This window comes from Rutilus rutilus (genome assembly GCF_951802725.1).
Source record: "Rutilus rutilus genome assembly, chromosome: 19".
In the NCBI taxonomy this organism is placed as follows: domain Eukaryota; kingdom Metazoa; phylum Chordata; class Actinopteri; order Cypriniformes; family Leuciscidae; genus Rutilus; species Rutilus rutilus.
The window spans coordinates 13,170,715-13,181,302 of record NC_140232.1 but is presented as its reverse complement, the minus strand read 5'-3'; the positions used below and the strand labels follow the sequence as shown (position 1 = coordinate 13,181,302).

Here is a 10,588-nt window from a genome sequence, read left to right as displayed (position 1 = left end):
CCCTTGAAAGGGAACGTCTCAGGTTACGTATGTAACCCTGGTTCCCTGAGAGGGAACGAGACGCTGCGTCGCCTTGCCATACTTCCTGCATGCCCTGACCGACTTGCTTCAGGCTTTTTCAGAAGCTAACGCGATCTGTGTCAGTGGGGCTGCCTTATAGTTTCCTGGTCGATGACGTCACCCGCCTATGACGTCTTGTCTTTCCATTGGACTGATTATACACGTGCTTCACGACGCAATCACGCAGGGCGTTCCCACCGCGTCTCGACGCAGCGTCTCGTTCCCTCTCAGGGAACCAGGGTTACATACGTAACCTGAGACGTTTTCACTATAGCGGGACAAAAGTAACAAGTGTTACTTTCGTCCCGACAGAAACTCCTGACGTTTAAACCCGATTTACTTTTATACTGAAAAACTCTAACAAGGCAAACTTCAGGATGTGTTACAGCACTTACAGTTTTTCTCGATTGCTTAAACACTATAACCAGGCTTTTGAACTAAAATTTCAAAACCATAATGCCATTTATCAAAAAGCACACCCATTTCCCTAAACTATAAACACTATTCCCTGTTTTGACACATGAGTCATATTTGTTGAACTGTCACTGCAAAACTCTACACACAAATCCCTTCATTTCTCATTGCCTAGACCATGTTGTCATATAGAAAGCACTAGCATTCAATATTGTTCACTCAAGTCAGCACAGCTTCAGCTCAGTTAGCACACAATTACCCAGGTGGAAACACTAAGGCCCTGTCCCAATACCTCCCCTTACCCTAGATTTCTGCCCTAACCCTTGTTTTTGCGCGTTCTCGTGTAGGGGTAGGGTGTCCCAATACTCTAAAGAGCAAGGGGGAGTGGTATTCTCCCCTTAAAATCAACCCTCAAAACATAGTGCGGTCCGATGCAGGCTTAAAACGAAGTGGAAGATGAAATTACCCAGAATACCTTGCGGACTCAGCAAGCCGGTAATTTTTTTTACACAAGATGGCGGACACCGCTGGAAAGGAACAATTGAATTGTAAGTATATTTTCGCAAATAAGCATGTTAAAATTTCGAAATATGTTGGAATATGTTAGTTTGATGCACATCCAATGGACTGTTAAGTTTTGAACACTAATGTTAGAAAATATTTCGCGAAGCTATCTATCTGACGATGTTCATGATATCTGAGTGCTTCGAGAGAGTCTGCCCATCAAATATATATCTGATCTGGGTAGTTCATCTAATTTTATTTTCGATTTCGGCTTCCACGGATTATAAAAAGAAGATGTGAGGTAAAACTATTAAAAACTAGCCGCGTTCGTCTAGTGCTTCATCTTTTTCTTCACAGCGCGCTGTCACTTCTCCCTAACGTTAAACCCAAACAGCACTGTGCACAATCAGTGATGGTTGTAAAATGCAGTGTCTGCTGATTCTAAATTGCGGGAGGTGTTTGATTGTAAAAAGAGCTATTATAAGCACAATTATCCGCGTAGAGACGTACTTTGAGGGCGGCGGCGCGTTCAGAAACGGACTGCACCTAGACAAGCAAACTATACTTTGGGTTTCATGTGCGCGTCTAAACGATCAAATACAGACAAAAATAGGGCTAGATGACAGGTTTGGAGATTCACTTTAACACAGTTTATGTCTTAAATGGGAGTTAGTTGTGGAATAGTTGGGAGAAAATGTGTATTATTAGATCGGCATTCGGTCTTAAAGTGGCAGCGTCTAATAAACCTGCTAATGATTACACCTTTAATGTGAATAAAACAACTAAAGGCAAAGAGAAAATTACTCCCAGCTCTTGAATGAATAACTTTAGCTTTAATAAGCATTAATCTATCTATAATAAACTATGCTGTGTTATTTTACATTTGCTTACTTTAGATTATTATTAGATTTCTTGCATATTATTATGGATACTTATATCCTGATCATAACTGGGATAGTTATGTGCATGTATTCACACTCATCAGATTGTATTGACTGAAAATCTGTTTAGTTCTCTCCTGTTATTTTGCTATTTACTTAGCGTCAACTGGTCTCTTATTTCAGGGACTGTCGAGCAAACCTTTGGCCTCATCAAGTTCTGGACTGAGAATGAGGAAAAGTTCACCAAAAAAAAATTTGCCTCCAAACTGTTATGGGAGTGAGTGACCAGATTGTACAATTCAATAACTGATAACAATATCAATGTCTGATAATGTTCTAGCCCCCAGGCAGCTACAATGCATTTTGACAGCTATTCTCATATTTGTATGTTTTTTAGGAAAGCAGTGAAAGACCTGGGCCTGGAAGGAAGGATTACAGGAGAGAAGGCAGGCAAGAAGTGGGAGAACCTAAAGAAGCGTTACAAGGTAATTCTTTGGATCGAGATATGTTGCATGTCTTCATCACCTACATCTTACATCCTTTACACTAGGGCTGAATGATTTTGGAAAATAACCTAATTTAGATTATTTTTACCAATATTGCGATTGCGATTTAATATGCGGTTATTTTTTAAGCTCTTTATCTTTTCTATTATTTAACAAAGACAAGCAATACATCTTGTAAAATATGGATGAGAATCTTTAGGCACCTCATGAGCCGAGCTTTTTTTCTTATTAATATTATTAATAAAACTTAAAAGATTTATTTAATTACATATGTAATTATAAGTAGGCTACTTTTAAAAATAATTACACATAAAAAAACTAAATTAATACAATAACATGTTAAGAATTTTAAATAGGCTATATAAACGAATAGCTTCAAAACATAAAAGCTATCAATAACAAAGAGGGGGAAAAAACATTACAAGCAATAAACAAAGACTGCTTTCAGTATTTAAGAGTAGGCTGTCTAAATGTTTTTGCATTCAAGAACTCTGATTATTCTTTCTCAGTTTAGACACGAAAAGCTGCATTCACACTAATGCACAGATCTCTTTTGAAATCTAAAATGTGGTTTGTCCTGTCTGTTTAATAACTTAAGATATAACTGACTGTTTACATTTCCGTGCCATAAAAGCATTGAGATTCAAGTACATTTAACCACGTAGACGGAGTTGCTCACAGCCGCATGTGAGAGCGCTCTGCACAAAGTGCGTGTGAGTATTTGAAATTGTAAGCCTTTTGTTGATGGTTTACATATTTTTATTTTTAATATATAGGCCAACTGCATTCCAAAAGACATATGATGCCTTTATAGAGCATTTGTAAGGAAAATACCGGCTTGGCCACCCCTCTCACAACTGCTGTTTCTGTTTCTCTTTCTCTTTTTCTTTTCTTTTTTATTGTAGGACCTGAAAACACCAAAAACAGGCTCAGGAACAGAAAGTGGAGAAAAAACGGTATCCAACTGGCGATACTTCGAGGCGATGCATGCCGTTTTGGGGGGAAGGCCAGCTATTGATCCTCCTGTGATTGTGGCCTCTTTCAAGCCGGCAGAGGACCCCACATTATTGCTAATGGTAAGTTGATAGTAGTAGGCACTAGGGCTGGGTATTGACACAAATTGCACAATTCGATTCGATTTCGATTCACAAGCTTGCAATTCGATTCGATTTCGTTTACGATTCGATTCGATTCAATATTGATTTTGGATATCAGGTACAATACATTGCAAATTTTCTCAAGGAAAACAAATCTCTTAACTATTATTGTAAACTATGGGAGTCAGTTGTAGCCTATAAGCTTCATTAGCCTACTATAATATTGAAGGTAAAAATGAACTGATTTGTATACAAACACTTAAAATACACTTATTTATTATTCACGCCACAGCGCCAAAACGGTAATTATGTTTTTGAATTTCGTAAGAAAATAGACGTAATTTGAAATCTGAGACTTTGTTTCATATCAATAATAACAAAGCACAAAGATTATTGCGATTTATTGGATGGGATGCGCGCAACAATGTTCCATTCATTCATCAACTGAAAACAGGATGACTAATCGATTCTTGGGATTTAAGAATCGATATCGTTTCGTAAAAATGGGAATCGATTAAAATCGAGAAATCTGTATTTTTTTACCCAGCCCTAGTAGGAACTATCACATTTTCAAAAATAGCCTATGGTGCAATACTTGCAATACTTGTACCCCCCATTTCCCCCCCAGGCCATTGTCACACCTGAACACGAACCCCTCGAGGAAGACATCTCTGAGCCTGTATCTACTCTTCATCCCACCACCCCAGTTCGTCCCACTACACCAACCACCACTTGTCCCACAACTCCAGCTACTACTCGTCCACCCACCACTCCAGCTACTCCGAGCTCCTCTAAGAGGAAGAGAGGAAATAATCTCATTCTGGATTTTCTTCAAGCAGAATCTGTTAAGGAGCAGGAAAGGCACAAAGAAACGGAGGCCCAAACTGAGAGGTTTTTAACCCTCTTCGAAAGACTTGTGGACAAAATGCCCCAACAATAGCTATGCTATGTTGTGTTTGTGGACAAAATGCCCCAACAATATTTATTTTATGTTGTGTTTGTGGACAAAATGCCCCAACAATAGTTATGCTGTGTTAAGATGTCATTAAAATTTTCAATATTTTTTTGCATTTCTAGATCATTATAAAAGAAACCATCACCAACATGTTTTCAAAATATAATTAAGTTTAATAGAACTAAAGTTAAAATGAACCATATGTCCACACTAGAACAACCCAAAAGAACATGGGCATGTAAAAAAAAAAACACTCAGAGAGTTGAACTATTTACAATTTTCATCAGAATTTTCTAATGAGGGGCTTGTGCGCTGATCAAGGCAGCAAGTCTGTCCCTTGTGGCATTCCCTGGTGTCTCATGTGCTTCAGGAGCTTCTTGTAGGGGAGGTTCTGGGTCCAGGATGTCCACTGCCACATCAGTGTCTGGTTCCAGGACATCTCCATTGTCAATACAAACATTGTGCAGGAAAGCACAGGATGCTATGACCTGGGGTGCAAACGTAGGACTGACCTCCAGGGCCCTGAATAGTGTGGACCTCCAACGAGTCTTCATGATGCCAAAGGCCCTCTCTACAATCGAACGTGCCCTTGATTGGTGGTAATTGAATTTCCTTTGCACTGGGCCATTCACAGGTTCCCTGTATGGAGTGATGAGGCAGATTGGTGTCTCCAAACAAGGATATCCGCCATCTCCCAGGATAAAGTATCCATTGGGTGGATAATTTCTGGCCAGATAAAAAGAACTGTTTTTCAAAATGCGTGTGTCGTGTACAGAACCTGGATAGCCTACAAAAATATCCAGGAACTTTCCAGCAGAGTCACAGATGGCTTGCATGTTTATGGAGTAAAACCCTTTGTAATTTAAATAGTCCAGGCGATGAACTGATGGGGGCTTAATTCTTATGTGACAGCCATCAATAGCACCTACAGCTTTGTTGAGGACGGGCGTTCCAGAACACTGGGCAAATCCATCAGCCACAGTGTCCAGGTCTGCAGGCTTCGGAAAGGCAATGGCTCTGTGTAGATTATCCCAAATGAACTGTGCCACCTTGTGAATAATTCTGTGAACAGTGGATTTGGGCACACTGAACACTCGCGACACCACACGAAAGGAAAGTCCATGGGCAAGCCAATAGACATATATCAGGACTTCCAATTCATTGCCCCAGCCATGGTCCTGCTCTCTCTGCATCAGGCGCTGCAGGGCATGCATGGCCTGCCTATTTAACCTGAAGTCCTGTTTGATTTCTAACTCCACATCAAACCACAGGCGTAGGATGGGCACAAGGGTATTCAAACTGCAGTATGTCACTGGACGGTCACTCTGGAAAACAATGAACAACAAGTAGCCTAATAAAAACATGTTTTGCATTACACATTCCACAGTCAGTGTAGATTGGTGACATTTACAACAATAACAATTTTAGCATTTAGTCTTTTATTTGTAATAAACACTTTAAGTGGGCTATTTAAAAAGTGTTATTTATGTTAAATTACGTTTTTTAAAACATACGCGCAGAGTGTTAACTTATGTAAAAGTGTACGAGTAAGATACATTTTATTGTATCAGCACCCCCAACCTAATACCACCTCCCGCACCCCTGGATTTAACTAACGTTATACGACCTGAATGTGTAGGTCGTGTTATTTTATCGACACAAACAACAGGTAAGTTAATTCTATTTGGGCTAGCGTTAAATCATCAACAGCTGAGGTAAACATATAACATCAAAAAAATTTAAAATCGGACATACCTGAAATAAATCCTCAAGGCAAAGAAGACGGCGAATGCGTCTTCTATATTCCACATGTCTTCTCTGTTGATTCATCAGACGTAGATAAACGAACACAGCCCACACAACAGGCAACACAACAGCTGGAACCGGCATTTTTCTGAATGAAAATAGTAGTAGTAGACGCTGCGCGTGACGTAGTGAGGTTTGCTGCGCGTGACGTAGTGAGGTTTCCCTCGTTTGCCGCGCTAATTTGCATATAGTGGTGTCCCATTTCATAGGGAAAGATCTTCAACTCCACTTCCCCTCGTTGAGGGGACTTTACTTTTGAGGGCACTCAAAACCAAGTGGAAGTTTTAAGGGGGGAGAAATGGGACAGGGCCTAAGAGTCAAAATTCAGAACCTTCAATAGATAGATAAAAGGTCCCAAATCAGTTTATTGAGTTTTGGAACAATGGATCCAGAAAGACATGAAGGAAGAGATGGAGGAGGGATAAGAAGACGGAGGAGCAAGGACAAGAAGACAAGCAGTCTCAGATGAAATTCAAGCCACTCTAGTTGCCCATGTCTTAGTCAATGGTATGACTATGAGGGAGGCTGGAAGGCCAAATTTGAGTCGCTTTACTGTCGCCTCGAGAACCTTCAGGGAGGTGTGGTGGCAAACAAAATTATATCACTGAGTAAGAGACAAACATTTCGAATAGTCTTTGATGAGGTTTATTTTCTTGCAAGAAAAGGCCAGCAGTCATACAGTCAGACAGTGTGGCTGCAGAGTGTGACGGTGAAGAGAGGGCATCCTTTCTCCTTTATAGTCTTGACTCCCAGAATGTTATCTTTCTAGGCAAATGATGGTATTTCAACCATATGTGGAACATTCTTAGATGTGTCCATCATATTGTATTCTTGAGTGGAGGCCCTCCTGTCACGTCCCAACACTCTTTACCATTCCAATACAATTCGAATTCCATATTAGAGTATGGTTTGTGTGTGCTCTTTTACTGTCATATGTTGGTCACACACATCTTACTGTAAGTAAATATAAAAAAAAAATTTAGAGGAGAGAGTAAAAAAAAAAAGAGTAAAAAAAAAAAAAAAAGTAAAACAGGAAAAAAAAAATGTTTCTGTGTGTGTTTTCTGTGTATGAATAAAAATGTGCCAATGTATCCACTGGTTGTGTCTTTTGTGTTCATCATGTGAAAAGGTTTGTGATGGGGGAACCACAAGCAACATAACTTACCAGTTTTGGAAATGTTGTTTTGAATTTATTGCACCAGTGTGTTAGACTATGTTGTAGTGTGTGTGATTCTGAGGACTTGTGTGTCCTGTCTGAGGGCAAAGTTTGGTTTTTCAGCAAGAGTGAATGGTTTTGAGTGTAGAGCTTCATTTGACCTGAAAATAGGATGTTTTGGGAATTGGGTGAGACGTTATGGATTTGTGTTTATAGTTTTGAGAATACGAGGCATAGTTTCAAGAAATGTGTTTAAGCAATCGAGAAAAACTGTAATAACATGTAGATTGATCATTACTGTTTGACATGAAACGAAAAACACATCTTGTAATTAGAAAAAAAGTACCGCTTCAGTAATTTACTTATCGAACTCGAAAACTGCTTACTGGACCTAACTGCGGGAAACGATGACGAAATCACGTGATATTTGGCAGCTCCGTCAAGGGTTGCGTACTGAACGTGCTGTCATAGCTTGAAATGCTAATATAGTCAGGGCTCTGAGAAAATCGCTTTGTTACTTTCGTCCCGCGTTACTTTCGCCCCAGTTCTCCCCTACACATTGATGGCCTAAGACACGAAACGAGCGGTTTGTGTGAGAAAACGAACAGTATTTATATCGTTGTTATCTCTTGAAAACAGCACACGTCCAAATGATCTGACGGCGCGGGCGGGTATAGATATATACATAGATGTCGCTTTGGCTACGGTTTCGTTCCAATGAACTGCAGTAGCGAAGGTATAGATATATACACTAGATGTCGCTTGGCTACGGTTTCGTTCCAATGAACTGCAGTAGCCAAGGCGACATCTATGTATATATCTATACCCGCCCGCGCCGTCAGATCATTTGGACGTGTGCTGTGTTCAAGAGATAACAACGATATAAATACTGTTCGTTTTCTCACACAAACCGCTCGTTTCGTGTCTTAGGCCATCAATGTGTACTTATGATGGGGAATTGTTTCATTTGGACGTGGGGAATTGTTTTAATTTGGACTCTGTGCTTGTGTTTTGAGCCAGTGACCATAGACCTGCATTATATGACTGACAGACAAGAACGGTTTGACCTAAAAATATCAAAATTGAAACTACTGCGGAAACAAAGACATCTACATCTTGGATGCCCTTGAGGTAAGCTAAAACATATCAAAAATTAATTTCAAACTGAACTATCCCTTTAATATAAGCAGCACGGCAAAGCTTTTTGTGCTCCTTGTCTCTTAATAAGGACCTGAAATAGGTAAATATAAGTCTGCTTTTTAAAACAACGGAGGATGGTTAGTTTGTGACAACAGTAGGAAACTGCATATTCGTGCACATCAAAAGATTAAATCAGATTTGAAGCTTGTGACTTATAAATGCACATCAACCCGGTGACTTAGCATTCATGTAAACACTATGTTCAGACTGATCAATCAGAATGATTTCATTCTGATAAAAAATAATAATAATGTGGCTACTGACTGACAGCGCCAACACAGATATAAATGTTCACTGTGATCTTACTTGACAAAAGTTTAAGACAAATCGTTGTCATTTAGGAAAATATTGCGTGGGTATTTGAATCGAGATCAAAATCTTTCAACAATTGCAGCTCTAATTTCTAATAATATATGTGTGGCTCTGTATATTTCTGATATGAAGAGAAACATTACACTTAATTCAGAATCCTAACTACTACACATAGGGCCCTATCTTGCACCCAGCGCAATTGACTTTGTACAGCGTACAAATGTAATGTACAAAAGGAAATGTATCATTCCTATTTTGCACCCGCGCACAGCGGACTTTTCCCTCCACAGACGCACGTCGCTTAACTAAGAAATACACTTGCGCTCCCCGGGGCGGTTCAGCGCAAAGAGGAGGCGTGTTCCGGTGCAAACGTTCCCTCATGCTATTTTGCAGGTTTAGAAAACAATTCCGCCACTGACCGAAAAAATCTAGTTTAAAGTCAGTGGCGCGTTGTACACAGAAGCAGGAGTCTTCATTTTTGCATATCATACATTATTACGATAGATAGATAGATAGATAGATAGATAGATAGATAGATAGATAGATAGATAGTTTATTATAAAAGCATACATCTAGCTTACACATTTACCCAACTTATCATACGCCTGTTTAACCGAAGTTAATTCGGGTGTGTTTCTCCATTCCCAATGTCACTTCTCTGTGTTTTACGGCCCTGACGAGAACGTCGGTCTCCTCGGCTGTGAACCGCTCCTGGCGCGCGCCTGGCAAATCCGCCGTTATGATAGCAATCCGCTATAGAACAAGCGCGCCTGCTCTTAAAGGGAATGTGAGATGACGCTCTGATTGGTTTATTTCACGTTACGCCCAAACCACACCTATGAATAATGAAGCTACTTCAGGCCAACCCATTTTAGATTTGCGTCGGACGCAAGAGTCATTTATCCCGCCGGTATAATAGCAACAGCGCCCAAGACCCGCCCACAAAGTTACTTGAGTTACTCAGATTGTTAAAATAGGGCCCATAGTGTTAAAGGAGTAGATTACTTTAAAATAAAAATGATCTCATGATTTACTCACCCTCAAGCCATCCTAGTTGTATGTGACTTCCTTCTTTCAGGCGAATATAATCTTGAGTTATATTAATAAATACCCTGACGCTTCCGAGCTTTACAGCGGGGAAAATAAGTATTGAACACGTCATCATTTTTCTCAGTAAATATATTTCCAAAGGTGCTATTGACATGAAATTTTCACCAGATGTTGGTAACAACCCAAGTAAGCCATACATACAAACAAACAAACAAAAATAAGTTCAGAAATTAAGTTATGTGTAATATTGTGAAATGACACAGGGAAAAAGTATTGAACACATGAAGAAAGGGAAGCGCAAAAAGGAATGGAAAGCCAAGACAACTGCTGAAAACTTACAGTAATTAAAAAGCAATCCAGCCCCCTGTCAGTGGAAATTAATAACAGCTGGTTCAGTCCCAACGGATGGCCTACAAAAAGGTCTCATTGCCAAGGTGTCACACAAGACACATCTCATGATGGGTAAAAGCAAAGAGCTGTCTCAAGACCTTCGCAACCTAATTGTTGCAAAACATAATGATGGCATTGGTTATAGGCGCCATTCTAAGCTTCTGAATGGTCCAGTGAGCACTGTTGGGGCCATAATACGGAAGTGGAAAGACAATAATTTCACCATAAATTTGCCTCGACCAGTGCTCCTCGCAAGA

The 10,588-nt window shown here is 39.9% G+C and overlaps 1 protein-coding gene across 1 annotated transcript; it reads left to right on the top strand.

Annotated features, from left to right (window-relative positions):
- Positions 1-744: 744 nt before the first annotated feature.
- LOC311279036 (uncharacterized protein) lies at positions 745-4,402 on the top strand (the record flags this gene model as incomplete). The annotated part of the gene is made up of 5 exons (XM_084390267.1): positions 745-1,022; positions 2,043-2,136; positions 2,257-2,344; positions 3,271-3,441; positions 4,091-4,402. Exons 1-5 carry the CDS (start codon positions 989-991, stop codon positions 4,400-4,402), a joined length of 699 nt encoding a protein of 232 aa, XP_084246393.1. The 5' UTR covers positions 745-988.
- Positions 4,403-10,588: the final 6,186 nt, after the last annotated feature.